The sequence below is a fragment of the Laetiporus sulphureus genome (genome assembly GCF_001632365.1).
Source record: "Laetiporus sulphureus 93-53 unplaced genomic scaffold LAESUscaffold_3, whole genome shotgun sequence".
NCBI lineage: Eukaryota > Fungi > Basidiomycota > Agaricomycetes > Polyporales > Laetiporaceae > Laetiporus > Laetiporus sulphureus.
In genome coordinates this window covers 981,871-1,009,838 of record NW_024468512.1, presented here as the reverse complement: position 1 = coordinate 1,009,838, position 27,968 = coordinate 981,871, and the positions used below count along the sequence as shown (strand labels likewise).

Below are 27,968 nucleotides of genomic sequence, written 5' to 3'. Positions count from 1 at the left end.
ATTCCGCTCTTCTCATCGGCACAAAAGGCTCTGGTGAGATGGCCAAGGACTGCATAATCAACACACATGTAGAAGATAAATAGTATAACCTCAGCACGATGCGTGAGGAAGCACTGACTAATGGCGGATTGGCATCCGATGGTACTAACACAACCGTTCAAGGAGGAGTTATCAATTCGCTTCTGCAAAGTCCCGTAGATGCTTGAGTTGTTTTGATACTTCTTCCTTGAACTGCACAATATCACTGCTGTTCTTGATGATTGCGCGCGTAGTCTCGTCCTTGAGCCGGTTGACTTTGTCAACTTGTTCTCGAAAACTGTGCAATGAATTTCGTCGACTCGTTTATTACTGTTCTGCGAAGCATCTGGATGCATACGTACGCAATCTGAAGTCCCTGCAAACGTGATTTCACCCCTACTCCGTTCGCCATCGCAGCTGTACGTGCTTGGGCTAACTCTCGTTCTAGTCTCGCAGTTTCCGCGTTACTAACTACTGCTTCCTGTTGTGCCGCCTATAAGTGAAAGTTCCACAGAGGCGTCAGTTTAGTCTAGCCAATTGCAGTGCAGCCGTTATTCATCAAAGGCCATACCTCGCGTAATTCGTCGGCTTGATCGTTCAGTCCGTTGACCTTGTTGCTGATCTCCACGACTTCCTCGTCCATGTTTTCGCATTCCAGTGTCAGCTGGTCGACCTCGTTATCCACTTTGATCCGCTCGCTTTCCACGTTGGCGCGCTCCGCCCTCTTCATCTCCGCTACGCGGCTAAGCGTGGGCTTGACGACTTTCCTGATATCCGCGCCCGACAGCAGGTTCAGAGGATTGGATGCTGCCGGATTGAGATCCAGATTTAAGTCCATGTCCTGCAGAGGCGGAGGGAGGGGAGGAAAGAGGCCTAGATTGGAGAGCAGGTTGCTATATGCGTCCAACGCTTCTTCGGTATCCGAGACTTTTCTTGTAAGAGAGACTTCAAGCTTGATGACTACCTGGTTCGTCTCGTTGATCTTGTGCTTGAGTGTCTCAAGATCACGAGAGAGCGTCTCATGTTCAGTATTCATGCGAACAACTTCTTCTGGTGTTAGATTCTGTTCTTTGACGATTCCGATGAGCCTCAGTTCCTCTGATTGCAGCTTTTCCAAGTTGGAGACTATGGGATGAGATTCGCTCACTCAACACTCCAAAAGGAAAGGGAAATCATACCGCAATAGGCTAGCTCAGTTTTCTCTCGTGTCAAGGTGTCGGTCAGTTTTCTCTTCTTCGATTCACACCGACGCAGAATTTCCTCGAATTTCGCTTTGTCCCGCTTGATGAACCCAATCTCCTTCTTCAGTTCCTCCACGGGTGCCTGGGGTGGGGTCAGCAGGAATTGAGGCCGCTTCAAGCGATGGAACGTGCCGGCGATTTTTCAAGACTCTCAAGCTCAATTTGGAACTGCTTAAACTCTTCTCTCTGTACATCCAGTTGCGCAACGACTTGCTCGTCCTTGCGCGCTGTTAACCCAACTCAGTTTCTCTGTGCGTGCATAGATTATCAAAAGCCTCACCATAACGATCCTCTAGAATCCGTTCCTGATCGGGAAAGACATCTTTGCCATCGAGGAAGACTTGATATGCGCGTGCATAATGATCGATAGCGAGTGCTTGGTGGTGATCGATATCATCGAATTCATTGGGTATCAGTGATGAGTCCTGCAAGGTTGGATCTTGGCTATCGAGATAATGCAGACGCTCCTGTTCAGTCAAGCATAGACGCGCAGAAGTGAGTTAAACTGGCATGAAACGACGCATTGAGACTGACTTTACCGAGTTCTGATAGCCAATGCAGCACACCCAATAGCAACGGCCATGTGTGCATCGCGCCGGGGGTTGCCAGGGTCTTAATGTCCAGCTGTCCAAAATAAGAATAATGGAACTCCCGTAACAGATGCATGAATTGCTCCTCAAATCTTTGATCTGGATTGAATGACCATTCAGGATCGACGATGCAGACTAGATGCTGGAACACCACGCGGAAATCCTTGCTTGTGATATTTTGCAATATCTGAGAAGAGACATCGCAGCCGTTGCTGGTCAACCACGTCACGACCTCCTGCCGCATTTTGGCTTGGTATGGCCGCTCTCTGAGCGGACGGCTGTCTTTGATAGATCCTTGGCTGCCTATAAGGGGGCCGCCTTGTCCACCCCATGTCGACACTCTTCGCGTACTGCTACTCACGGTAGAACACAGCGTTTCGATACAATTCGCCAAGAGATATCATCATGAGGGAATTCCAGAGTACAAATTGAGGAGATCGCTCGTGGATTCAGACTGACATGCTGCACACACCTATGTGATGGAGTACGGCCGTATTGAGATTTGCTCACGCTTTGAAGAAGGGGGTTCACATTCTGAGACTTCAACATCGAATGACGTGGGTTGGTACCGGGTATCTGTGACGTGACTTGGTGTGGCCCTCTCAGAGCTGGGCCAGCCATCGACATGCGCCCTGTCTGGCGAGGCTTCTTTGCAGTGGCTGGCATGGGGATATTGGAGCGCCCGCTGGGGTACAGATCCGTTGGTGGTGGCATCATGGAGCGACGCTTACGGTCTCCCATCATGTTGAAGGAACTAGAAAAGGCGGGTCAGTGCGCTGGCGGTGAGATGATTGTGCAGTTGAACGACGCAGCCTTAGCGTGTACGCGTCTGTCACAAGCACGTGACCATGCTCAGTCACGGTTCAGCGCTTCTGAGCGTTGCAATTTGGAACTCTGCCTCAGTGGATCGAGAATGCTGACGAGTTGCTCTGCGATGCTGTGCCGACCATCTTGCTACTTCACCATCACATAGTCTTTTCATGACCTCCACGCGGGATCTATTTGGGGGAGCCATCACGGCTACCTTTCCTACTCGTCTGATCGATGCGTCGTGCGTGCCTCATATTTATGTTGAGACGTCCAGCTCAAAAATCACAGAGATCTGCGCCAGATTCCTGACACGCAAGAAGTGTTTCTCTATCCGGAATCCAACATCAGCATCATCGTAGAGATATTGCAGAGCGTTGCAGCTCAGGGATCGGTTGACATTGCAAGGTAAGATCAGCCAAGACGTCCCAGTCTTCTAGCTCATGCTGCGATATTTTCCAAGGTTCCACTTCGACTCTTTGGCTCACGACAATGATGCTGAAGCACACGAAGTGGTCGACATATACCAAATGTCTGACGAAGGCAGCGACCAAACTACTCCCCCTCCCACTGTGCTGACAGGAACGCAGCTCGTCCGCAAGTTCAACAAGCCAGAAGCGGACGAGGTCCGGGTCCTCCTTGCTGTCTATCGTCTGCAACCCCATAATGTCGACCTAGTCTTGTCAATGAACGTTCCGACAAAGTCAGCGGATGGTGGCGCTGTCGAAGGGGACGAGTGGAGGATCGCACAAGACACCTTTGCGGCCGTCGCTCGATCTCTAAAGATCGTAGATTATAGCTTGTTTGCATGAAGGATGCGATACATAAACACAGAATTTGTTATGAAGTACGCTGCAGCGTCGTTGTAGACAAGCATCTCATGCTTTGCGACGAAGCGTATTCTTTGATGAACGAAGTATTATGTGGCTCGATTATTTGTACATGCCTATTCCACTGAATTCCTAATGGTCATACAATGTTACACTATAGAAAGCAAGTACAGTGAAATACTGATACAGCCAGTGATAGCACTTTACAGTGAAAACGACCCGTAGAAAAGCGGCGTGTAGAGGATGCTGAGTCTGCGATGACCTTTCACCTGGATTTCACGTCGTCTCTTTCGGCCTCTGCTTCGGCCTCTGGTTCTTCGTCAATGCGTTCCGAAACGATGTTGATAGCTTCAGCAGCTGCCTTTGCCTCCTTCTTCCGTTTTGCAGATTCCTTGAGTTTCTCCCAGCGCTCGCGGAAGCGAACGATCATTGCTTTCTACGCCCACATTCAGCATATCTAACGCCAATGGAAGTGTTTTGACAAACCTGTTTTTCATTTTCGGTACGCAATCCGCGTACTTCCTCTTCAAGCTCTCGCACTCTCCGCACAAGTTGTGCCTCCCTATCCCGCCCGGATTTTCCGGAATTCAAAGCCGGTACAGGCGGGACATTGAGGTTCAAGGACGCGAGGTCCACTGCAGCCGGGCTTGTCCGAGGCGTCATTGTGGACGACATCATTGCACGTTGAGCCTATCAGAAGTCAATATCGTGAATCCGGCTGCATTGATGAAGCATACCTCTTTTCGAGCTAACAATATGCTATCGCGTAACTGCTGATCTTGCTCTTGACGCATCTTCAGCATCCCTTCTGCCGACGCTAATTGTTTACGTGTCTCGGCTAAATCTTCCCGCAAGGCATCATTCTCCTTCATCAACGTGCCAGAAGATGAGTCGGATTTAGACGGTATGAGACAGAACGAGTCGGCCATGTCATCCCCTGACAAGTGTTTGGTCGCATCACCTGAGCGCCACGAAGAAGAACATACCATAGTTCTCAGGGAATTCTTCGTCCCAGTCATCTTGTTGAGCAGGGTAGAGCGGTCGAGGAGGGAATGTAGTGATACCAGCGGCATGGCTCGCGTCAGAGTTCAGTGCGTTCGAAGCTGATTCCTGGCGCGTGAGCATTCTCGATCGTGCCGCTTTGACCAGACCAATCCCACGCGATAGCCGTTTCGAGAATGCATCTTCTGCATCGGTGTCACTGCTGGAGCTGGCATCACGGCGCGCTGTTTGCGATGTCGTGGCAGGGAAAAGAGGAGCGGTGGCAAAGGCTACTGGTTGGGAGAGGTAGTCGAGCATTCCTTCGGTGATTTTCCAGAACTGATTGAACGGATCGCCTGCATCACTCTGCATAATTGCGATGTCATTAGCGAGCACTTATACGAAGGGGTGACAGAACGACCAATGAAGAGGTGGAAGACGTACGCGCTGGCCCAACAGCATGAAAGACTCATCCACAGTTTGCTGAGACTCAGACATGACATTTCGCGGAGGTGGAGAGGATGTTGGTGGTGGCACCCGAGGAGGGACGGCCGCTGCGGTGGCTGCGTTACCGGATTGTTTCTGAGGCAACGTAGGATCCTTGTTTTCTTCACGGAGCTTAGCTATTCTCCTCTGAAGCTCCTTTTCGGCCTTTGAATGGTCATTATAGAGCATTTGCAGTGTCCGTTTGGTCTGCAAATGGCGGTTCAACACCGATGCGCATGGGTCGCCTCGAAGCAGAATAACCCACATGCTCGTCCGTTGCCGCTTCAACGCAGACAAGAAACGCTTCTGCTGCCTTCATATGCTCCTCTGCCGCTGGAATGAGTAGCCCTTGAGCAACATAATCGTCCGCATTTGCAGCATGTCGATGGGCCTTGGACGGTTCAGCACCTTAGATGCTCAGACAGCTCACACTGCATAAAAACATACCGTATTCAACGGCGAGTCGACAGATGACATCGCGAGCCTTCGAGGTCTGAATATTGAACGTTTGTCTTTGTCTGAAAAGTGCCAAAAACAAGTAACGAGCACTGTATCAAGTGAAGTTGGGCCACAGCCCTAAACGATCGGTGCAATCGCTAGTAGGCGCCGTCCAACCACTTCGGGCTGCCTGTGGCCTCTCAGCTTACGACGGATCTTTTGAGCAGCTACATGTCATAGGACCACTGTGACTTGGTGCTATTGCAGCTACAGCGGTCATCGATATCATCCAAATATTGTCATCGGTGAGTGACTGTGCTGTGCAATCGAGGAAGTCCAAACGTCACAGCAGGAAGTGATGCATGCTCCGGCAATCTCATCAGGTGCTTTGGTCACGCTCATCCTCGGCGCACCCGGAAATGGATGATTTGGCATGTCCGACGCGGGTTGGTGAATTCGGGATATTCGAGTTCTGACTGCTGTGTCACCGCTCGAACCGCCCTTATAATCTGGGCGATAGAGTAAGGGCCCGGTCATTAAGATCCGTAATCCCCCCACACACGCACTCCAACGACAACACAGCCCACGATGTTCGATTTCATGCGCAGGAAAAGAGAGAGTCGAGAGATGAACAAAGCAGCTGACCAAACCAAGGCACGCCGACAGTCAGCATAGTATAGCATGGAGGATGGATTTTACTGAGTAGCATCTTAAGCAGGAAGTGGAGAAAGGCAGAAGCAAATACACGGCGCGGCGCGACTCACTCATCAATGCGAGCAAGGTTGACCTGTTCACTGTACGCGATTGTTACGATTGAGCCCTCACCAGTCTCTAAGACGAGAGTTGCAGAAAAAGGCGCGACATTTCAGCCTACCACCCATGGCTAAGAATGTAAGCTGCTCACGTTCTTCTAATCATGACTGCCACCAACTATTCAGCAGATACAGCGAGCACAGTCCGAAGATGAGCATCTAGCCATCAGACCAAAATACACGAGAGCGCGAAGCTCCTCCTGCTCGGCGGTCTCCTCGCTCAACATTCGCAACCCCTTCAACCGGCACACCGGGAACTCAGCGATGTCTGACAGTCAGATAGCATTAGTCAATCCGGCTTTAGTTGCGGGGCCGCCGCCAGAGTGTATGCGCTACGTCGTCAGCCAGTACCCAGTAATTGTCAGTCCAGAAGGCAGAAGTGCAGAGATTGTCTACCCTGAAGCCACGGCCGACCAACTGGAGCACGAGAGTGCCGTGCTTAACCCTTTCACGGATAGTGCTGCACCAGAACCGCCAATCGAGGACACACACGAGTCACAAAGGTCGCTAGAACGCACTAACAGCCAGGTAAGCAAGACCCCAACGAGTTCATGACCCCTTCGTACTCACGATGACTCTAGTCTGCAACGCCGTCTAGAAGAAGCAGCGGGCGGTCCTCCCGCGCCTCTTTGAGACGACCAGTTGACTACCTTCAAGTCAAGATACCGCCTAGCGTGCTTAGCCCTCCATTGTCAGCCGCGCACCGTGAGATATGGACCAGGATATGACTACAGTTGATACCCTGAATGCTTGGCCAGCGGCCGGCAGAGCTTAGTGACTTTCGCTGTATTCTGTATGTATTACGTTAGTAATTCCAGGGACACGACTCAAAAACATAATGACATCGCCGTAGACAATGGAATATCTTAGCCTTGAGATCGACCGCGGAAGAAACAGTCAGCGAGTAGTACTTCCTCCTCGCCGCTCAGAGCAACAGGACATGTTCGGCTGCCAGAACGTGAAGAAAACGATCGGTGTCGTTTTTCCCTATGCTGTCGAGACTGGTATTGTTAAGACCAGAGCATATTATAGCCCAGTGTGTGCACTGTGAATAATAGCACCAGTAGTAGTCGAAAGAGTTCTGATGAATGCCCCAACTTGAAAACAGGCCAAAAATGGATTCGAGTGCGAAGTGGTGATCACGCGTCCTAGCCTTGACTCTTGACTGCTCCTGCTCACTTGCATCTCCTCGTCTCAACCTCAACCTCTCAGCATGTTTCAACGTGACCCTCGTGCTGGCGCATTTCTCGGAGGCGACAGGGTCTCTGGGCAAGATGTCCGTGACCAGAATGGTACGCGTCCAGCTCAAGGCAGGTCTTATCTTTGCTGAATGTGACGGACGACAGTCCTTGCTGCACAAACGATCGCAAACATCGTGAAAAGCTCTTTAGGACCTATGGGTCTGGACAAGATGCTGGTGGACAACATCGGAGTGCGTTTCTTCATGAAGTCCAAGTGGTAGATGAAGCTTACACGGAGGGATTTGCATCGCTAGGAAGTCACAATCTCTAACGATGGCGCGACCATTTTATCTCTTCTTGCTGTCGAGAGCCCTGCGGGAAGAGTATTTGTGGACCTTGCGCAAAAGCAAGATCGGGAAGTAGGCGATGGCACGACTTCGGTTGTACTCATAGCTGCCGAGCTGCTGAGAAGAGCAAATGAGCTCGTGAAGCAGAAGATCCATCCTACCACCATCATCACAGGTTACAAGCTTGCATGCAGGGAAGCATGCAAGTTCATGCAGGATCAGCTCAGTGTGAAGGTTGATGCATTGGGTAGAGAGGCCTTGATCAACGCTGCAAAGACCAGCATGTCCAGCAAAATCATCGGCGGGTGAGTGGACCGCCTACAACGGTGTCTCACGTGTCATTTAAAGCTAACGTCACTAGTGACGATGACTTCTTCGCTCCTATGGCGGTAGATGCGATGTTAGCGGTGAAGACCATCAACAGCCGTGGAGATGTCAAGTACCCAGTGAAAGCAGTGAACATTCTGAAGGCGCACGGTCGAAGTGCTCGGGAATCCGTATTTGTCAGAGGATACGCGCTCAATTGCACGGTTGCGAGTCAAGGTAAGTTGAGTTTCATATCGCAGAGTAATGGTTGAGATTAAAATGTGTGCTGTCTAGCGATGAAGACTCGCATCACAAATGCCAAGATCGCCTGTCTAGATATCAATCTACAGAAGGCACGTATGCAGCTCGGTGTGCAGATTCTTGTGGATGACCCGAATCAATTGGAGGACATCAGGAAAAGGTGCTGTTCATCAATGCGGTGGTCATTCTGCTTGAGCTGACGAGCTACTACAGAGAAGCTGAAATCACGCTAGAGCGCATCCGTAAGATTCTCGCAGCAGGCGCGAACGTGGTTCTCACAACAAAGGGCATCGACGATCTCTGTCTCAAGGAGTTCGTTGAGGCTGGTGCAATGGCTGTTCGCCGGTGTCGGAAGGAAGATCTTCGCCGCATCGCCAAGGCCACGGGCGGTACGCTTATGTCCAGCCTTGCAAACCTGGAGGGCGAGGAGTCGTTCGAGCCCAGCTACCTTGGGACCGCCGATGAAGTCGTGCAGGAACGCATATCAGACGACGAACTAATCTTGATCAAGGGTACGAAGGTGGTCAGCTCATCATCGATCATCTTGAGGGGTGCAAATGACTACATGCTGGACGAGATGGAGAGGGGACTGCACGACACTTTGTCTATTATTAAGCGCACTTTGGAGAGCGGCTCGGTGGTGCCTGGTGGAGGGGCGGTTGAGACAGCATTGTCCATCTATCTTGAGAACTTTGCGACGACACTGGTGCGTATCGGTGATAATTTTCTGTTATGATCCTCATGCTAAATATAATGCCTTGTAGGGTTCGCGGGAACAACTCGCTATCGCAGAGTTCGCAAGTGCTCTTCTCATCATCCCCAAAACCCTTGCTGTCAACGCTGCGAAGGATTCTACGGACCTCGTCGCGAAGCTCCGCGCGTATCATAACGCAGCACAGAATGCGCCTGCGGGCGATCCGAAGAAGGCACTCATGCGCTATGGTCTCGACCTTCTGAACGGCGAAGTACGAGACAATGTCACTGCGGGAATTCTGGAACCGACTGTGAGCAAAGTGCGCAGCCTGAAGTCGGCGTTTGAGGCTGCTGTATCGCTTCTGCGTATTGACGATGCAATACAATGTGTACCAGGTAAGTGTGCATGTGCCAGTCGAGGTACTACTTGCTGACTGTTGTCGGTGTAGAATCTAAGGGTGAGCCAGATCCCCACGCACACTGAGCCTCGTTGGGGTGGAGGGAGAAACGAAGCTGCAGAATATGCATACGGTGGACAAGTAGGGTAGTTCGTCATTCTTCCGACTTGTTGCGTATATTGTACATCATCTCCGGCGTCGCACTCATGGAGACTTGCAACTCTGTATATGGTCGGATCACATAAGTTACAAGCACGGGCCACATCAGACACGTCACGTTTCGTAACGCGTATCGGTGACGCGGCTTCGAACATGTGATCGGATCGCGGTTGAGTCTGAGCGCTGCAGGGCGGCCAGCCATTACAGCTTCGTCCTGCTGTTTGCCTTCACTCAACGTCGCTAGCGACCAGCACGTCTCATCTTCGCGTTATCTCCTCTTGGCTACTCTTGCTGAGCTCTCGAGGGCCTTTTGATTAGCTGGTCTTCGCTCCCCATGCGCTAGGACTCCATGCAGCACGAAGGCAATCCATCGCTCACTCCTCACATATGTCAACGCTTCGCCTCTCTGATATGGTCGTGCATTGATGCGGACCTTCACAAGTCTGCTGTCTTCTACGCTGAGCGGTACTATGTTATGGACCCAAGCAATCATGATGCTCGGCATCTGTATGCCACAGCATTGCTACGATCTGGCCAGCCGCACTCGGCACATCATCTTGTCGACCAACCATCCAGCGTCCGGTGTAGTGGATGCCTTGAAATCAAATCCAAATGCTGTACAGCGCTGGGGAAAAACAGACTAGCTCGAGAAGCGCTAGAAGAAAGCCTACGAGACCCGTCGTATAAGCCAACGCGTCCGTTTCCCTGCATTCAGTATCTTATTAAATCCCTCACGCGTTTTCTCGTGTATCCCTTCTCTAGCATCCATGGGCTCGCGAGCAGCAAAGTCGTTCCCGGAACAATCTGTGCTACATTGTCGTTCTGGTGCGACAGCCATGAAGGGCAACCTTCCTGAACGAGCAATTCCTAGCTTCCGCCAAGCCCTGGCCCTCAATCCTTTTTTGTGGGAAGCATTCGAAGGATTGTGCTCATTAGGTGGGTAGTTAGTACGCGAATGCTTCGTACGGTACTAGATTGCTCCTCTTTCAGGCGACATCCTCGAGATTGATGACCTTTTCCCGCCGCGGCGACCACCAACGAAGCAGGCGATATCAGACTTCAATAGACCTGTACCAGTTGCCACAGGTGCCGGATTTTTCACACCTGACGCTGGCAACGGCGGTAACCTATTTGTCGGCTGGAAGCCCGATGTAGGCTTGCCAACACATTCGGAGCATGTTGGGGGTCTGCACGACTCAATGTGGGCAAATCGAGGCATCTGTAATGCTGATTGATCTGATGTTCGCTTAGGACGACCGACGAGTCTTCCTTTGACCCCGAGGGATCCTTCCATCAAGGTGCCTTACGCGCCAGCCGGTCACAACCAACGAGCTCGTTGGCCGTGCATCCACCAGCTGTGCGTCCTCTTTCTTCAGCAGATGAGGCGGGCCCGGTGACCAAGAAGCTGCGCTCTACTGTGCGGCAGCGTACGGCACCCTCTTCCACCAATGCCGCGGACTCGAACGTGTACCTAAAGCCATCAAAGTCTACGGGCACGCTCCTGCTGGGGCAGAGAGATCAACCGAAAAGTTTAAAGGCACGCGCGCGCCCGGCCCTGGCAGTTGCTAACATCTTCTCATCTACTGGTCCTGCCCAGGCTGCTGCGATCTCATTTAGGTCACAATTGGGGGTTGGCAAGTCCGCACACCCCCAGCCTGTCGGTGGCATGATGACTAGGCGTAGCACTCGTCTATTGAATGGACTAGGTAACAAGCCAGTGACAGCCAAAGTGAGCTGCACCGCCCCACTGCCACTTCCATTTGTTCACCATTTGTAAAGTACCAGCAAGCGACGATTCGCGGCCGACGGCGTCTGCAAAGTCGCACGCGTGTGAATGCTGTAGAATCCGGTTCTGATGAGGAATCCTTACCAGAAGGTGAGGTCTTGTCAACTGACTTGCCGCATTGTAGAACTCAAACACTGTATATTCAGATGCAATTGCTGGGCCCAGTACACTAAGCTCGACGAATGAGGAGGGGGCGCAGGAAACCTACGATGCAGAGCTCGCTGACTTCCAACTATATGAACTGATGCGCATGTTCGCTCGTGCGGCCAGAGCGATGGCACTCTACGATTGTCGAACGTGTCTCGATGAACTGGAGAAGCTACCTATGTCACAGAAATGGTCAGCGTGGGTTATGGCGATGGTGGGCAAAGCTCATTACGAACTGGGCGAGTACGTTGCTGTACGTGTCGTCTCACGTTATAGCGTACAGCACCCCGACTCATGTCTCTCATCAGGCAGAACGCGCGTTTGAGGCAGTGCGAAATCTCGAGCCGTATCGGCTATGGGATATGGAGGTGTTCTCGACACTTCTATGGCACCGGCAGGAGAATGTGAAGCTGTCATTTCTCGCGCAGGAGCTGGTCTCCACGGATCCCAGAGCTCCGCAAGCATGGATTGCCGTCGGCAACTGCTTCTCCCTGCAAAAGGAACGCCCACAAGCTCTGACCTGCTTTCGGCGAGCAGCACAACTTGATCCCAACTGCGCATACGCATATACACTAAGCGGACACGAGTCGATCGACGAAGACGTGGATAAGGCAATCAACTTTTTCGAGTCCGCTCTGCGTGCTGATCCACGACATTACAATGCCTGGTGGGTTATTTTATTACTGCCACTGACATGAATGCTTATCTGTGCGCTGTCGCGGGTCTCGCAGGTATGGGTTGGGCACATGCTATATGCGGATGAGCAAGATTCGACTCGCGGACTACCACTATCGGAAAGCCCTACAAATACACCCGCGAAACGCCGTCTTGCTAGGGTGCGTGGGTATGGTAGGTGCAACATCACGAGGGAACGCATCGCTTAACGCTGACGACCCGTCGTGTGATAGGTGACCGAGCGATTAGGAGACCGAGATCAGGCGCTGAGTCTATTCAACGAAGCGGTCCGTCTGTCGCCAGAGAATGCACTTGTGCGCTACCGTCGGGCCAAAATTCTTATCGCACTAAAGCAATACGCGGTCAGTGGTTTTTAAAACTTTGTCGTTTGGTGGGCGTCGGCTGATGGTGATCCGCGTTGCGGCGTGACAACTGGTGTGTGTGACGAATAGGCAGCGGTAAAAGATTTGGAGAGGTTGCGCGAAACATCACCGGAGGAGTCGAATGTGATATTCCAGCTTGCGAAGGCGTATCGGCTGCTAGGAAACAATGTCAAGTCGGCGGAGCTGCTCGCCGTGGCCCGGGATGTGTCGCCGAAGAGCGTGGACAAAATACGAAAGCTGCTGGAGACGGTGAGGGACCCAGAAGCGGACGTGATGGATGAGGGATGAGGGGGCGGCTGATGGTGTGCTCTGGCGAGTGGATTCGGAGGATGTACATAGCGGCGGAGAGACCATTTGATGACTTGACGAGGACTGGCGTGCTCGTGTGCGGCGATAGGCTCAGCCACCCAAACGCAAGGCGACTGCCACTCCGGCAGGCGCGCTCAGCGAATAGCCGCACGGAAACGGCCGAGAACGCCCGAGGCAGTGGAACCACAGCGACGGGCGCTTCCTATTTTAGCTATTGAGTCACCGTCGGCGCGTCACAGCATGTTACTCTTATAAGAACACCCAACTCTGCCTTGACTCCCCACTCTCCCCGCGCCCATCACCACCATGTCCGTCTAAGACGACAATTCGCCGCGCCCCCGTCCCCCCGGTACCCCTTCTTTCTTGTCTCGCCCCGATTGTCCCATCCCCGAGTCCGGCGAGCATAGAAACAAGCATGGTCGACAAATCCGTTCATATATCGACGAACGGCACCATCCTGTTCGAGCCCTTCATCGTCTACCGTATACACCGGTAACACCCCACCGTTGTCTCGTATGTCCTGCCTTTTGTCTGCTGCGTTAATGTTGTTCATGGTCGTCGCGCCCCTAGAACACAGCCATTATCGCTTTCGTGTCGCTCAACCGACCCACTATTGAGCTCTACCCGTCCTCCTCTTCCGCATCGATGACAGAGTCAACCTCGCAATCTCCGTCTCTCCTCGCTATGGCCCGCAACAAGCTGCTGTCTACCTCCGTCAATGGCGTCAAGGATAGCAGCAGCTTGCATCGCTGGGTACTTTTACGCAACTCTCTTGTTCAGCCTCATACCCCGGCACCTATCGCCACTCCTGAAAAAGCTGATGTACCATATGTGTATAGGCGCGTTGAAGACGAAGGGTGTGATCAAGAAGAAGAGGTTGCCTTTATGTTTCCAGACCCTGACGCCCTCTCGCGTGACGCTGGCGTGTGTGGCTCTGAGAATGATTGGTTGGATTCGCTTCTCGAGGACCTTGGCGAAGACGACGATCTGGATGCAGAAGAGGGAGGACTAGAGACTTCTATGTCTGGTGCACCTCCGGATGAAGATGACGAACCGCTGAGTCCTCTGTATTCGCCCATGTCCTCTTCAGACAACCTCGTCGACCAATCCAGCTTCTATGTTAATCCACATGCCATTCCCATCCCCTACCCTATTCCTTATCCGCCTGTTCGGCCCTCGCTTGTTTCGGCTTGGTACGGTCTAGATTCCTCCCCAGACTCCCTTCTAGAGGCCAGCTCCCCTTTGTACCACGATCCTCTACCCTATTACGACGTCGACGACACGGAAGATTTACCGGTTCCAGATGCCATAGAGGACACATCTGACGACGAGTCGGACGCACCTGCAACACCGTTCGACCACTCTACGTCATCGATCTGCCCACTCGATCCCGCTTCTGTTCCCCTCCCTTCAGAGAGGCGGCGACGCTCGCATTCTCGTCAACCTCAAGTCTATGTTGACACGGACGACTCCTATTTCTACCCGTTTGGACTCGACCCTCTGCCTTCCCATGTTGATAATCCTGTCCATGCTGCCCGTGTCTATGGCCCGTCCGTGTACCAACAGTGTTAGTCGTTGCTCCATCTCCCCGCTCCCTGTTGCATTCTTGTGGCGTGAACCCGTTTGTCGTACTATAATTGTGTGCGTGCTTTCGGTCTCTACATAGTATTGTCTCTTCCTTGTTCGGTTAGTGGTATTCACAGGGTGTTGCGATGTCACAATGACAGCTGCCGTCATACGTAAGTTTAGAAATCTAATCTATACTTTGGGGATCTCGGTAAGAAGATATGGTCTTTATTTATTGGCTTCTTTTGCTACAGCGCTCTAGAACGATATCTGATATGTTGCCGTCGTGGCAGGTTATGAGCTCCGACCACGTTAACAGGGCTTCGCTGCCGATAGAGTAGAGCGGCGTTGAAGCGAGCACGCATTGCGGTCTCAAGCCGATGAGTCAGGATGGAAGGTCGCGCTCCCTTCTCGCATCAGCAAAATTTGCGGCCCCAGGGGCATGAGCGAGCGGCAGTTCCCACCATTCGTCCCCCACACCTCCGATATCACTCACACGTGCATATTGTATTGATGTGTTGTTGAACGCCGTTGGATACGCCGGACAGATCGGGAGAGCACGGGCAGCGAGATAGCGTGCTACGGCTAATACAAATGTGTGTCAACGGGTATTGCGGTAGCTGAGGAAGGTTATGTGAGCTCACTCAGGCGCCAGACGCAAGGGTGTTCTACGGAGAGCTTCCGGGTCGGGACGCTGTTGGGAAATCGAAGCACGTCAGTCAAGTTCGTGTACACGGAGGTCCCAGCGCGAGTCATCAGAGACGTACTTGTCGGCGTACTCGCTTAGGCGGTTAGCGATAAGAACGAGGTTGGGAAGGCCTGCTTGTGACCAGTTCTCTCGTAACAGGTTCTCGTAAAGCTGCACGTCACAATGCGGCATGAAGACGAGGGTAGGTGCCCGCAGTCTATAGGCCGCGCGCTGGCAATTGGAGGTCAGCGAGCCTTCTAAGGACACCAGGAGCGAAACATGCCTTGTCCTCGGTTAGGCGGGTGACCCTGAGTGTGTCTAGAAGGTCTATATCCTCGTCCGTGAAGACGGGGTCGTAGATAGATACGCTCGTGCGGTCCTGGAGATCATGAACACGCGTTGATGCCTCGCCGGGATTACACATTCGGGGAAACACACACTATAGACAGACCATCACAGACGGCCAGGAGGAAAGCTAATTGTGCGCGTGCATCGCGTGATAGCACCGGGCTGCCCAACCCGAGAGAAAGAACCTCGGGTGACTTGATCTGCAAGGTATCAAGGCAGTCTTTGACGTACTCTGCAAAGAGGATGCGTTGTTACAAGTCTAGAACGGTATGATCACGGCGACGGACCTTTACACTGCTGCAACCAATCGCCTGTCGCAATTTCCTCCATGGTCCGGTCCATCAAGACGGACGGCTGCACCGACCGCACGCCTCCCTTGCCTTTGCGCTTCTTCCGACTACGCGAGGGAACAAAGGCACCAGCATAACCGAAGGATGGAAGTCCGTCCGACATTATCCCCAGCCCTGATGCACGCCTAGTTGGCGGGAGCTGAGCGCTGGACGGCGAAATAACAAGTTGAGCGAAAACCTTGTCGGACTCCTGGCGGTTGGCAGCGTGGTGTCTAAGTTAATGCCATTTGTGGTTGCCTCGGGAGCCAATAGCCTCCGAAACCGATATGAAAGGTCTCAAGAAGGTCCCTTCATTGATGTCTCCGTCTCGGGAAAAACGATATCTCGCATGCGGTCTCCTCACACGACCAGCAATCGCCGGTCCTGAGTGATCAAGTCCCGCACACACGAGGGGCGCTCCGCATTCTCGCGATAACACAGTGAATGCTATTATGTAGTATCGGCGCTTCATGAGAGGACACTCAGCGGGCTGTGCGCGGCGGAGTGGTTTTCTATATATCAGATATGAAATACAACTACAGCCGTACTTGGTTCCGAATTCATGTGTCGCGATCTGCGCGTATGTAGGCCATGATGCATGATGCACTATGAGGCATGTCGGTATCGTCATACTGATTAACGGTCCTGCAGGCCTTGAAGGTGAAATGCGTCGAATGACGATATGATTGCATGTTCCCCGCAATTCAGGGGTGTCATATTAAATGCAATCAATCATTAAATTCATGTCGAGCACGCAGGCTGTCGCCCGCTGGTGAAGAGCACAGCTGGTATGTGGGGAAGTAGGGTTGCAGTTCAGCCCTTCTTCGTGGTCGAGGCCATCCGTTGCGGCGAAAGAGCGTTGTAAGCTCGCTGATGAAAACAACCGTGTTACATCGCTAGAAGCGATCTAGATTTGACTGAGCGTTCAATTTCAGGCGAGATAGTCTACAAGGAGATACGGAGAGGCACACGCACTGAATGGAAGTATTTAGGCAATATACGCATTGAAGAATCGCATGGAACAAAGGACGTGATCAGAAGCTGAAAATTTGGCTGTCCAAATGTAGTGGTCCCGAACGAAGGTTTGCTGTGGATCAGACTCCCCAGCAATACACTGGTCACCTGCAGATGCGCAGAGAGAGTCCTATCCATTAATGCGTTGCTCGATCATGATCTGGTAGACAGGCTGTGAGTACACTTTCGCGCTCCTTACAGCGTTTGCAATGCCCAAAAGTCGTCCCCAATGTATGTCACGGTCTCTACGCCTATTCCTTTGTTAACCTTCTTCATCTCCTCGGTATCCATCTTGGTGATACCGATACCCACTGCGTGCTCCTTCCCTTCCGCGTGAATCGCCACAGGTGTACCCACAGGTAAAGCAGACTCTGCAGGAGGCAAGTAACCTCCCGCGGATGTCATACCCGGACACATCATGTGTGCGCCAGCAAGGAGGAAACGAATCGCTCCTCGGTCAATCCTGACCATAGGCAGTACGAACGGGTCTATAACATGAGGCACCGTCAGGCGACCAAAACGAGAGCATGAGGCTGATGCTGGCATACATTTGTGGAGCAGACGCAGCGTTGGGAAGAACGGTCCGTCAAAGTGCTGAAAGAATAGCGGCTCGCCGTGCAGGGTGAATATGGAGATGTGTTCTCTGCTATCATGGATATGGGGTTGTGGATCATGCGATCAGCATGATCAGCGAAACCGCGAAGAGGATCAGTTGCACTGACCACTTCACAAGAGTCAGAGGTTCTTTCTTAGGCCAGATCTGCTCGAGCGTTTCTGGATCGATTTTCCATTGGGACAGTAGGCTAGAGCGGATTGATCGTTGCACCGACGACTTCACGCTCGTCTGCCCAGCAACGTCTGAAGATGGGTGGAACCTAGATAAGTCAGTCGTAATAGCTCAATGCATGTAATATACGGAAGCTTACTTTTTGAACATGGTGTTAAAGAACAGGCCAGAACGTAGCGCGTGTGATGAAGGTGTGCTTCTCCGCGTTCGTCGAAATTGGTGCCAATCGCCAAGCACGTGGAGTGAGGGAACTGATGCTAGTACACTGGTTAGGTACTTTCTACTGAAGCGTTTTTTTTCCGAGGCGATGAACGGTGTAGCCGAGTGCAGTGGACGAATGAACCACAATATTCGAAACAACTAGACTGTGGACGGTCGCTCGGCCTTTGCCGAGCGTGTGGATCGCACACGCTCGAGACAGGGACAAGGCCTGCGCCTCCTGGCTCAACACTGAACAGTACAGCGCAATTTAAGACGTGAGCTCTGCATCGTAATCCTGTATATGCTGAACTCTCAACTCCAGAGAAAAGGGATGGCACGTAAAAAAGCTAAGGTCGCCGTGAATGACGCGTTTGCAAATGTGGTTGGCCCCGTCGTAGGAACACCTACCGAGGCTCCTCGCCGAGTAATCCGTAGAAAGCGGGGAGGACTGAAAGACATACTGAACATGCCATTTGATGTGTTGTTTGAGGTGCGTGTACTTGCATCCAAGGCGACCGTAGGCTGACGCATTAGAATAGATTTTTAGCCAGCTGCACCCTCGTGATTTATTGAATTTGGCGAGGACAACCAAGGACTTCCGGACGTTCCTCATGAGTCGAAAGTCCGCAAACTTGTGGAAGGTCTCTCGCCAACATGTCGAAGGCTTACCGGACTGTCCGCCGTACCTCAGCGAACCGGCGTACGCGAATCTGGCCTTTTTTCCCTATTGCCATGTAAGTCGCGCATGGCATACATCGAGAAACTGCTAAGCCTCTTTAACCCAGGGTTGTTTGAGAACAAATATCCATAACATAATCTGGGAGTTCAATGTTCGATATTGCAGAACATGCAAGAAGTCGCTGTATGTTTGACCGACTGTATGATGCAGATTTAGTTGCTGACGTCAATTCCAGTATCGTTCCATCGTATTATTTCGAGCTTCCGTCAGAAATCCATGATTCCGCTATTACTCTAAGTCGTGCTGAAATGTTTAACGATGTGTGTTTCACCAGTTTCCGCTGGGCACAGGGTTAATAATGTCAACAGATTAGCTCCACTGGCCGTCATCGTTGGCGGATGTATCATAAGAAGCAATACGAAGACATCATGCAGGCTTGGAAGCAACTATCCAAAGACACTTCCTCATGGCAAATATGGGTTGACAATCATCGGATGCGAGTGAAGCAGATCGAAGAGGTGAAGATACTTTTCATCAGATCGAACAGTTGTCTGACTCTCAGTATGCATCAGCATGCCCCCTTATGCAAGATATGGTACGAGGTAAAGGTTGCGTCTCGAGCAGCAGAGTTAGAGCAAATAAGACAAGACCGACTACATTCGTAAGTAACCACCCTATATGCTGAGTTTCTGACTTATCGTGTGGCAGCATTGTCGACAAGCTACGCGACATGGGCTGGACGGAAGAGCTTAATAAACTAACAAGTAGGGACTTCTATCCCTTGTCGGAGCATGCCCACGTACGGACCTCGAGGCCATTGACTGAACGCGGTCAGTGGTAGTCTCTGCTCCAGTTGATGAACGTGCTGATGTGGTCGAAGAATAGGTTGGCAGAAGATCAGCGCAGACTTGGTTGCAGTAATGGAGGATATCAAAGAGCAACGTCTCAAGGAGGAGAGGAGGGAGGTCTTCTTGCGTCGTATGAGTCGGATCTCCTCCCTCGTCGCAGACGACTACATGACGCCTAGAAGAACCGCTGCAAGTGAATTCAATCCAACGGTCGTTGATCTAGTCCTCATGCCACAGATGAGGGCAATCATCGACGTGCCGGGGGATACAATCGTGGATAACGAAGAGACGCTCAATATGATCCATCAATTGCTGCCCTCTCTGATCGACGAATGGCAAAGCGATGTGAAGGCGACCCTCCATAATCTGATGAAACAAGACTTCCCTGACGACGGCTACGGGAACCCCCTCGATCTGGCCATAGCATACTTCAACTGCGCTCATTGTGGGAAGATTTATCCGTACCCTCAAGTAATAGCCCACCGCTGTCTTAGGCCGGCGTGGGCACCATATAATGAGGACCCTACAGGATTGTACGAGCGAGCTGCCTTCCAGACCGGGCGTTGCAGAGCCTTTAAATCTAGCAGACTGGGATTTTCTACTGTGCTCCCAATTGCTCGGAAGATTGTTGAGCTTTGCGGCAAAAATCCTTCCCGGACAACGATGGATGAGATGGATGAGATGGACATCATGCTCAGTTGCACAAATCTATCAAGGCCTGAAACAAGGCTGGTCATGTCATGGCGCGCGGCGGTGTGTATGGTACTATTCATATATTGGGCCGCGCTGAAACATACACAGGTACAGCATGAATGGTCGTCTTCCCATGACAGTGCGGACAGCCGCGTATGGGATGTTGCCAGCGAGGACGGGGCCGCCATGGTCAAGGAAGTCCAAGCACGGAACAACGAGGAGCTTCATGCGGCGCGCGAACGTAAACACCTGTGGTGCTGCTCGCTTTGCACGGATAATTGGACCGCGCGATTTCTTCCTGTGTATGTGGTGCAAGAGCACGTGCGTCTGAAGTACGTGGTGACGATGTCTAGCCAATCTGTCGGCTAACGGCGAATAATAGACACTCGATAGAAGATCCCAGCGTCGAGGACGGCGACGTCTATCTGCATCCTGATCACGAGCTTCTCTTCTCAAAGCCGGTGTTGTTGCTCCCAGAATCGCTTCCTATAGGGGAGCTTACAGAGAGCGAATGGCTCGCTCACACCCAGGGCCGCGTGTGTATTCATCCCTCTCACCATGCCGCCTAGTCATGTTTATTATTCGCTACATATCGGACAATCCACGAACGACTTGTGGTCATGTTGATCGTCATCGTATTTTGCTACTTACAAGTACTTCGTCGTTGCAAAATGAATATGATTATTCGCTCGTCCATCGGTTGTGTACCGAGCGGGGCTGGAGACTGGCTGATGCAGTGAGTCGTGGTGGCTTGTCGTGCAATATCAAGCCAGTGCACCGGAATGATCGATTATCAGTCGGGAAGCTGAAAGCTGTGACGGGAACAACGGAGTCTAGCAGACTCGTCAAACTTAAGCACACCGTTTGTGAACTTGAATTATCCTCTTCTGTTATTCCTGGTGTAAGCTAATAGTACATGACAGATAAATGCGGGAACAGCCAGATGACGATAGCTCGATTATACACTACTGCTGACAGACGACACAGAAGGGTAGTTAGGCAAGGAGGGGGTTCGGGGAGGGGGAGGGAGAACAGAGCGATACATTACGATGCACTTGGAACCAATGGTAGCAGAAGACAGCAAAGTCTATCATACAATGGTGTGAAGTCGTGCGGTCCTTCAAATATCTTCGTCTTTGTCCTCTAATTGCGATGGCTTCAACATGCCCGGAATGCGCATTGCGGCTTCGCGCTCCTCCTGCGCCTTGCGTTGAGCTTCCGCTTCCTTCTCCTCCAAATAAAGTTCTGCATTGTCACCCGAGAACTCCTTGAGCTGCACAAGGAAGTCACGAAGAGCAAGTTTGAAGCGGTTGATGTCACTATGGGATTCTCCAAGGCAAAGCACGAAACTCGTGATTTGCGTGCTGCCAGCCAACATGAATATCGGACGAGCAGAAAGGAATCGGACATCTCACCTTTGTACATGAGGGAACGCTGACTTCAAAAGACCGGAGAGATACTCGCGTAAGAAAACAGCGTTGGTCATCGCCGGATCCGGTACACTGGCCGGATCGAACAGCGGAACAGTGATCTGATTCGTCTCCACCAGTTGGAACATTCTCGCTAACAGCAGGGACTGCAGCTTGAAGCCACTCTTGTGGTCGGTGTCGGTGAGCACATAGAATATATCTTGCATGATGAGCAGGAAATACTGCTGGAAGAAGGCATTCGAGACTGCAGGGTCGGCGCTTGCGAAGTTGTTGATAACCTCCAGGCATACTATGAAGAGTTAGCGGTTGTCTTCGAGTTATCAATGAGAAAAACGTACGATTGAGCCCCGTCTCAGCAATATCTCGCATGGTATGCTTGACCGCCCAGATGATGCTGTCAATGAAAAGCTTGAATTGTCCAGGAGGAACCGTGAGCAGGGCTTTTAGGCAGAATTAGTTAGTTACCAGCAACATATAGTAGGATACATACCTGGGAAGCAGTGTTGGTCAATTGTACGCAGCAACTTGAAGAACCCGACACGGTGTTCAGGGAACTCTGCGAAATCTTGGTTGATCATGTTCAACGTTGGCTCAAACACAGCATCTAGTATTGCAGGAACTTGCGGCGTCAACAAAGACTACGAAGAAGGACGTGAGCCTACATAATCATCGACTCCCGTCACCCTGAAGGTACTTACGCCTAGTCGGTCGATGATAGTCGCCATGACGTTCAACACCTCGGCATCTCTCGCGGCGGGTACGTTACGGTTGTAATCGCCGAGAATGGCCTCCAGAAGAGGCGGCATGAAGTTGGCGTTCACAGTCTCGAGGTCCTCAGCTTTCTTGATAAATGTTTCCATAAGCTTCAAAATCTCCTTTTTTATAGTGCGCAGGTGCCGAATCCTGGGTGTTTTCGTCGCAATAACGCCTGAACGTCGACAAGGAGTTAGACTGATATCACTTCAACACTCTCGCTGCACGTACCGTCTCGCACCACGCTCTCGCTGATGATGGTGCTGACCGCCCTGTACAGTCCGAGCATATCGAGATAGATTCTGCCAATTTGCGGGAGATAGAAGCTGCCGATCGACGTGCAAGCAGCAACGTTGGTCTTTAACACGTTCGCTAGAATCTTGACATTCTCATCATGAGCCAAGACATCTACTTGCTGCGCGGCCTGAGACATCAAGGAGTCCCACTAATAGTACAATATCAGCTTGTAATTAGCAAGTCAGATTAGCGTCAACTTACCGCATTGTTAGGAAGTTCCATCAGCTTGGCGATCAGCTTCTCTTGCTGAGGCTTGTTGGGCTGTGCCGAGATCATATATCCAATAGCTTCATAGAAAGTGTGCACCTGCACCATTCAATGAATACATGCTCTCTCCATTGCCTCTTCTTATTGGCGCTTACCTGTTGCGGCGAGAGATCCACAGTGATTCTATGCAAAAGACGTAGAATCTCATCCACAAAAGGCTCCTGTTCTCCAGACTGTTGCATGACGAAATGCCTCCTACACTTTTGCGCGATTTTGATAAACGTATCGCATGCCATATCCTGGACACCTACACGGCATGTTAGATTGGAGTCGTTCACCGATCAGGGCTGGAAGCCGACAGAACCAACAGATGCGGCAACGAATAGACGAACAAAATGATATGGCACCGACCTTCATGTGTCTCGTGCATGAATTCAAAGAGCTTGTTAACGACAGTCTTCAGGAACTTCCAATGTGCCTTGAGGAAGCGAGGATATTGACCGACGATGTACATGATGTCGGACGCAACAACTGCCTTGTTGTCCTTACCCCGCTTGATTTCACAAAGGCCCAACAAATCCTTGATGACGGTCACAAGGAATCGCTTCTCCGTCTCCTCATCTGAAAGCCCTCGCGTAAGCATGGATAAAATAGTGGAACGCTTGTCACGTAAGCTTACTCATAGCACCCGATATCGAACCGATGGCCCAGCAAAGCGTGTTTAAGTTCTGCCACGACCATTCCGTGCCGTCGACCTGCTTTGCGAGCTTCTCCGTAAGGATGTTTTCCGTGTCATTGACGTCGAGGTGAGTGAGATACACAAGCAGCTCTCGCATCTGCTTATAGAGGACGATGGTGTCGCTTTCCTTCATGAACTCGCGAACGATTTCGCCTTCTTCATTCTCAACGATGAGAACCTAAACGAGAGCATCGAGCGTCAGACAGTCCAAAGGTGAAACATCGTAGATGCAACAGCGTACCTCCTCGGGCTTGACCATCTTCTCGATCATGACAAGGCGCAGGTTTGATAGCACATCGCTATATATGTTCTTGCGCAGCGCCATGCCGTTGAGCATGTTTTGAGTGGAGCCTCCCAGACTGAGGCCCATCAACAGCCCACTCTCGCCGATCGGCAGACTCTGGATTTCCTCGAATAGCTCAGCCACCAGCTTCGACCAGTATTCCAAGCAAATCTTAAAGATCTCCCTTTCATCCACCTGCGATATCTTGACCATATACAAGTGTGCATTCAGCAAGACATCTCGGTTCTCCTCCGTTTCGACTGCACGAAGATGATTCGACAAGAAATTTGACAAGAACAGCGCTAGATTGAGGACGAGTTCTTGGCCGGCGTCACCCGCGTTTGCATATGCTTGTGCGATATTTGTGCTTGGAGGTATCATTCGGTTCACAGAAGTCATGACCATCGCAAACAGGATCACGAATTTTGGGTCGTACTCCGGTCCAACGTTCAGGGAAGCAATCTCCGCTAGACATTTGAGGGTAATGTTGCGGAACTCGGGTGCCTCGAGGAACTATCCGATGATTGCGTGAGTGCCACTCCGTGGCCACTGACCAAGATGCGACGACTCACCCGATTGAGCAGCAAATCGATGATGGTCGTCTCGAAGATATAACCAAGAGGAATCCAGTTTAAGAACCTCAGCAGAGTCTCGAGAGTCGCCTTGATCAGGGACGTCTTTTGCGCCTCCTCGAGAATCTCCGAGCACAGCTTGAAAATCTCCGAAAACTCTCCACACATTTGGTTCTTGAGGTTCTTGACTTTGGCTTGAGTCATCTGCTCCGCGGAGTAGTCGAAAATCTCTTCCGATAAGAGCTTGAGGATCACCATATTGTTCTCGCACAGAGAGAGGTTCGTTTTGGAAGATTCTACGAGTTCCGTGATGAACGTCGGCCAATTGTGTGGCCATTCTTGTTTGAGAATCTATGCGGTGTATTCAGACGCGAACTCAATCATGACACATATATGAGATCGAGACGCACGTCCACGAGCGCCAGGTTTAACTTCCCGAGATACGTTTTTTCTCTCCGCATGGTAGCTTCATCCGATGACACTTTGACAGTAACCCCGACGATGAAGTTCCGGATGCCTGAAGACGCTGCTGTGAGATAATCGACGCGTTAAAACTCGTGGTGACCAACCCTGCCGCTGCTCGTCGGGCAACGACTTCCATCTCGTATTGATCAGTCTCTCGAGAATCTGCAGACCGATAAACTGAACAAGCGAGTGATAAATCAGTCCACAATGATGCATCACGCGAAGGACAACTTACTTTCGTTTGGGGGAAGGTTGCATGCTCCATAATATCCGGAACACGCGTCCATGAGTCGGGATGCTCTTGGAAATGCGTCAAGACTTGCTGTGCCATTTGTTGCTGAACGGATCATGTCGAAAGAGCCTTGAGAATCGTCTCTGAGCACGTGAAACGCGGTCGGACACGTACCTCCTGTCCTGCACCGGAGTACAGGGCGATGACCACCTTGTCCATGAGCGAGACATCGAACTCTTTGGAGAAGTCCAAAATGCCCTAGGAACGCATGAGCCGATAGTATTGCATGGATTGGAACAAGGTGAGCTCACCTCCATGGCAGCAGAATGATCGATGAACGCGTACAATCCTTGTCGCTGCGATGGTCGATGGCGAACCTGCTTACTTAAGACGGGTCGGTGTGGCTGGGGCAGAGGGCGAGATGCGCGGAGCCAAATCTATGCATCTCCGATGACACGCTTTAGAAGTCCGCAAAGGGTAGTTCCCCAGTCCCAGTCCCTGTCTCACGTGCATGAGCGTACCGGACCCCATGACGCAACTGTTGGTGGAAATGAAAGGGGGTAGGTCACTCGTCGCTTTCGCTTTCAACCTCGTTCACCAACCATGTCCATCCCCCTCCTCCCCACTCAGAAAGCGTGGCGCGTCGTTGGGAAGGGTAGCCCCTCCGAAGTCGTCCGTCTAGACAACGTTGCACCTATCCCGACTCAGCTTTCAAAGGGTGACGTCCTTGTGAAAGTGCAGGCCGCTGCCTTGAACCCAGCGTAGGTTGATGTGGACCGTGCTGTTGAAGAGGCAGGCTCATGGATCCTTGACAGAGGATATAAGCTGATGGATATGCTCCCCGGATTCATTCTCAAGCGGCCATATGTTCCGGAGTATGACCTCGCAGGCGTGATTGTAGATACCAACGGCTCCGAATTCAATAACGGAGATGAAGTATTCGGATTCTTGACTGTATGTAAGTTTGGTCATATTGTTATGCTGTTCATTTTCTGAACTCTGTGCAGCACTGAGTCTCAAGACGCGTCAGGGCACTCTAGCACAGTATACCTACCTCCCAGCCTCACATCTTGTGCGCCGTCCAGCCAATGTTCCTCCTACTCGTGCTGCAGGTGTTCCGCTCACCGCTATGACGGCTTATCAAGCTCTATTTGAAGTCGGACATCTCGAGCCCGAGCAACGGGTATTCATTAACGGCGGCAGCACCGCTGTCGGTTCTTTCGCCATACAGCTTGCAAAGGCCATTGGTTGCAAGGTCACTGCCAGTGCATCCGGCAAAAACGAAGAGTACGTACGCTCGCTTGGCGCTGACGAGGTTTGTGATCACTTTTGATGCAACAAGTCCAACCGACAAGACATTATTTGTTGCAGTTCGTGGATTACACGAAAGCTCCTCTGCATTCCATACTAGCGGCTGAAGTTCCTAGCCCCAAGTACCAAGTCTTCCTTGAAGCGGTCGGTCTGTTGGACACTTCCTTGTATACAAACAGCGAGGCCTACCTTGCACCAAACGGAACGTTCGTATCCGTCGGCCCTCAGCCGAAGGGATTCGACGTCATCGGCATCGGGCGACTTCTGTGGAAGGTATATCTACAGCCAAGGTGGCTTGGTGGAACCAGACGTACTTGGAAGTGAGCTACTCCCGGCAGAACCCGCTTCCGTAATGGTACTCATTCACGCTCTCCGCAGGATGGTACAAGTCGCGAATAAGCGCGAGGATATGGAAAAGATTGCTCAATTTTTAATAGAAGGTCAGTTTCTTCTCCACTATCAAGGAACAGCTTGTCTCATCGTTGTCAACACCATATCGATAGGCAAATTGAAGCCAGTTGTTGATTCAGTCTATTCGTTCGAGGACGTTCCGAAGGCCTACGAGCGTTGCATGACGGGTCAAGCTACGGGCAAGATTATCATCAAGGTGGATCCCAACGCTGAGTAGGATAATGGTTGACGAGTCGTCATCCGTTGTCCCAGTGGATGCCCTTCTGATAGCATATATTACATTATGTTTGGATGTTGTAAGTCAGTCGTCGCACCTCAAAGATTCTGTCGGGTTAATGGAAAACCTGTCATGGAAATCAGAGAGATATCAAAGTGGATTGTGACAGCTTAGGTCCAATGATACGGTTTGAAAGTCCGATAGGCACAGCCATGCGGTGGCGTCGCAGGGGCAGGGGTTGAATTTCAACCCCTGCGTTAATTCAGTGTGAAGTGCCGCAGGTACGTGTGTGCTCTAATCCATCGACGCTACGTATCGACAGCTACTGTTTCCAGCGGGGTAAGCATAAACGTGCAGGTCGCAGCCTTGAATCCGATAGAAGTCATTGTGGATCGTACTGTTGAAGTCACACTGGACTCATGGCATTCGGCAGAGGGTACGTACAAGCTGATGAAGATGGCCCCTCGATTCGTTCTCAAGCGATCATATTTTCGAGAACATGATCTCGCAGGCGTGGTCATAAATGCAAATGGCTCGGATTTAATGAACGGTTGATGAAGTGTTTGGATTCTTGACTACTGGTGAGTCATCCCTGCGTCGTTGCGATGCCCATGGTTAGGCTCGAAACCCTGCGCAGCGTTATGTGAAGGCTCGTCAGAGCGCTCCGTTTTAATAACTTACCTTCCAGCATCATACCTTGCACGCCGTCCACAACATTCCTCCTACACAGGCTGCTGGCATTCCACTCGCCGCTATGACGGCTGGTCAGGCTCTATTCGAGGTCGGGCATCTCAGAGCGGAGCAAGGGATTTCCGTACTCGTTCGAGGACATTCCAAAAGCCTACGAGCGTTGCGTGACTGGTCGAACTACGGACAACTTTATTACTGTCAGAATAGATCCCCGTGCTGAATAGATTGGTAATGAATAGCTGTCGTTTGTTACCGGTGCAGAATTGTGCGCTTCGTGTAAAAATGCGTCTAAATCGGATAGTACCGCATAACAAGTTTTAGGAATGGTCGGGTCATGAACAGTCTTTGGCAAGAACATGT

General features: G+C 51.5%; 12 protein-coding genes across 12 annotated transcripts; 7 read left to right on the top strand and 5 right to left on the bottom strand.

Moving 5' to 3' along the window:
* Positions 1 to 17: 17 nt before the first annotated feature.
* LAESUDRAFT_272490 (uncharacterized protein) lies at positions 18 to 2,650 on the bottom strand. Its single transcript, XM_040901801.1, has 8 exons — positions 2,322 to 2,650; positions 1,794 to 2,199; positions 1,540 to 1,726; positions 1,392 to 1,486; positions 1,197 to 1,341; positions 590 to 1,143; positions 381 to 511; positions 18 to 316 (listed from the first exon to the last, which is right to left on the bottom strand). The coding sequence occupies exons 1-8, from the start codon at positions 2,591 to 2,593 to the stop codon at positions 172 to 174; spliced, it is 1,935 nt and encodes a 644-aa protein (XP_040769216.1). The 5' UTR covers positions 2,594 to 2,650; the 3' UTR covers positions 18 to 171.
* Positions 2,651 to 2,788: 138 nt separating this feature from the next.
* LAESUDRAFT_692367 (Mog1p/PsbP-like protein) lies at positions 2,789 to 3,642 on the top strand. Its single transcript, XM_040906124.1, has 3 exons — positions 2,789 to 2,900; positions 2,948 to 3,064; positions 3,120 to 3,642. Exons 1-3 carry the CDS (start codon positions 2,830 to 2,832, stop codon positions 3,466 to 3,468), a joined length of 537 nt encoding a protein of 178 aa, XP_040769215.1. The 5' UTR covers positions 2,789 to 2,829; the 3' UTR covers positions 3,469 to 3,642.
* LAESUDRAFT_720716 (uncharacterized protein) lies at positions 3,380 to 5,625 on the bottom strand. The gene is made up of 7 exons (XM_040907873.1): positions 5,401 to 5,625; positions 5,219 to 5,344; positions 4,912 to 5,160; positions 4,473 to 4,833; positions 4,224 to 4,423; positions 3,973 to 4,176; positions 3,380 to 3,922 (listed from the first exon to the last, which is right to left on the bottom strand). The coding sequence occupies exons 1-7, from the start codon at positions 5,428 to 5,430 to the stop codon at positions 3,752 to 3,754; spliced, it is 1,341 nt and encodes a 446-aa protein (XP_040769214.1). The 5' UTR covers positions 5,431 to 5,625; the 3' UTR covers positions 3,380 to 3,751.
* On the top strand, positions 5,608 to 7,118 carry LAESUDRAFT_720715 (uncharacterized protein). Its single transcript, XM_040907872.1, has 6 exons — positions 5,608 to 5,696; positions 5,775 to 6,045; positions 6,110 to 6,187; positions 6,241 to 6,282; positions 6,333 to 6,731; positions 6,785 to 7,118. The coding sequence occupies exons 2-6, from the start codon at positions 5,980 to 5,982 to the stop codon at positions 6,929 to 6,931; spliced, it is 732 nt and encodes a 243-aa protein (XP_040769213.1). The 5' UTR covers positions 5,608 to 5,696; positions 5,775 to 5,979; the 3' UTR covers positions 6,932 to 7,118.
* A 240-nt stretch (positions 7,119 to 7,358) lies between these two features.
* LAESUDRAFT_692364 (T-complex protein 1) lies at positions 7,359 to 9,659 on the top strand. The gene is made up of 8 exons (XM_040906123.1): positions 7,359 to 7,495; positions 7,550 to 7,635; positions 7,699 to 8,036; positions 8,093 to 8,274; positions 8,332 to 8,458; positions 8,512 to 9,004; positions 9,063 to 9,387; positions 9,441 to 9,659. The coding sequence occupies exons 1-8, from the start codon at positions 7,417 to 7,419 to the stop codon at positions 9,473 to 9,475; spliced, it is 1,665 nt and encodes a 554-aa protein (XP_040769212.1). The 5' UTR covers positions 7,359 to 7,416; the 3' UTR covers positions 9,476 to 9,659.
* Positions 9,660 to 9,722: 63 nt separating this feature from the next.
* On the top strand, positions 9,723 to 12,890 carry LAESUDRAFT_720713 (TPR-like protein). The gene is made up of 11 exons (XM_040907871.1): positions 9,723 to 10,243; positions 10,311 to 10,484; positions 10,539 to 10,749; positions 10,800 to 11,085; positions 11,146 to 11,277; positions 11,328 to 11,424; positions 11,481 to 11,734; positions 11,790 to 12,148; positions 12,213 to 12,330; positions 12,390 to 12,518; positions 12,609 to 12,890. Exons 1-11 carry the CDS (start codon positions 9,898 to 9,900, stop codon positions 12,825 to 12,827), a joined length of 2,325 nt encoding a protein of 774 aa, XP_040769211.1. The 5' UTR covers positions 9,723 to 9,897; the 3' UTR covers positions 12,828 to 12,890.
* Positions 12,891 to 13,346: 456 nt separating this feature from the next.
* LAESUDRAFT_272150 (uncharacterized protein) lies at positions 13,347 to 14,550 on the top strand. Its single transcript, XM_040901799.1, has 2 exons — positions 13,347 to 13,361; positions 13,419 to 14,550. Exon 2 carries the CDS (start codon positions 13,494 to 13,496, stop codon positions 14,418 to 14,420), a length of 927 nt encoding a protein of 308 aa, XP_040769210.1. The 5' UTR covers positions 13,347 to 13,361; positions 13,419 to 13,493; the 3' UTR covers positions 14,421 to 14,550.
* On the bottom strand, positions 14,411 to 16,139 carry LAESUDRAFT_720709 (uncharacterized protein). Its single transcript, XM_040907870.1, has 6 exons — positions 15,738 to 16,139; positions 15,543 to 15,682; positions 15,386 to 15,481; positions 15,182 to 15,333; positions 15,059 to 15,108; positions 14,411 to 14,999 (listed from the first exon to the last, which is right to left on the bottom strand). Exons 1-6 carry the CDS (start codon positions 15,901 to 15,903, stop codon positions 14,800 to 14,802), a joined length of 804 nt encoding a protein of 267 aa, XP_040769209.1. The 5' UTR covers positions 15,904 to 16,139; the 3' UTR covers positions 14,411 to 14,799.
* An 849-nt stretch (positions 16,140 to 16,988) lies between these two features.
* LAESUDRAFT_710962 (uncharacterized protein) lies at positions 16,989 to 17,730 on the bottom strand (the record flags this gene model as incomplete). The annotated part of the gene is made up of 4 exons (XM_040906807.1): positions 16,989 to 17,281; positions 17,342 to 17,439; positions 17,516 to 17,668; positions 17,720 to 17,730. 4 exons carry the CDS (start codon positions 17,728 to 17,730, stop codon positions 16,989 to 16,991), a joined length of 555 nt encoding a protein of 184 aa, XP_040769208.1.
* Positions 17,731 to 18,018: 288 nt separating this feature from the next.
* On the top strand, positions 18,019 to 20,718 carry LAESUDRAFT_692353 (uncharacterized protein). The gene is made up of 11 exons (XM_040906122.1): positions 18,019 to 18,056; positions 18,111 to 18,271; positions 18,321 to 18,515; positions 18,567 to 18,643; positions 18,696 to 18,780; positions 18,829 to 18,978; positions 19,033 to 19,121; positions 19,169 to 19,290; positions 19,346 to 20,061; positions 20,110 to 20,333; positions 20,384 to 20,718. Exons 2-11 carry the CDS (start codon positions 18,113 to 18,115, stop codon positions 20,568 to 20,570), a joined length of 2,004 nt encoding a protein of 667 aa, XP_040769207.1. The 5' UTR covers positions 18,019 to 18,056; positions 18,111 to 18,112; the 3' UTR covers positions 20,571 to 20,718.
* Positions 20,719 to 20,881: 163 nt separating this feature from the next.
* LAESUDRAFT_720703 (uncharacterized protein) lies at positions 20,882 to 25,355 on the bottom strand. The gene is made up of 17 exons (XM_040907869.1): positions 25,291 to 25,355; positions 25,154 to 25,237; positions 24,983 to 25,084; positions 24,852 to 24,924; positions 24,693 to 24,799; positions 24,283 to 24,633; positions 23,669 to 24,223; positions 23,368 to 23,605; positions 23,100 to 23,309; positions 22,844 to 22,995; positions 22,683 to 22,787; positions 22,416 to 22,629; positions 22,130 to 22,359; positions 21,922 to 22,069; positions 21,770 to 21,871; positions 21,417 to 21,720; positions 20,882 to 21,365 (listed from the first exon to the last, which is right to left on the bottom strand). The coding sequence occupies exons 1-17, from the start codon at positions 25,294 to 25,296 to the stop codon at positions 21,122 to 21,124; spliced, it is 3,225 nt and encodes a 1,074-aa protein (XP_040769206.1). The 5' UTR covers positions 25,297 to 25,355; the 3' UTR covers positions 20,882 to 21,121.
* A 227-nt stretch (positions 25,356 to 25,582) lies between these two features.
* Positions 25,583 to 26,918, top strand: LAESUDRAFT_642867 (NAD(P)-binding protein; the record flags this gene model as incomplete). Its single annotated transcript, XM_040903750.1, has 6 exons — positions 25,583 to 25,740; positions 25,795 to 25,937; positions 25,987 to 26,294; positions 26,351 to 26,610; positions 26,669 to 26,730; positions 26,794 to 26,918. The coding sequence occupies 6 exons, from the start codon at positions 25,583 to 25,585 to the stop codon at positions 26,916 to 26,918; spliced, it is 1,056 nt and encodes a 351-aa protein (XP_040769205.1).
* Positions 26,919 to 27,968: the final 1,050 nt, after the last annotated feature.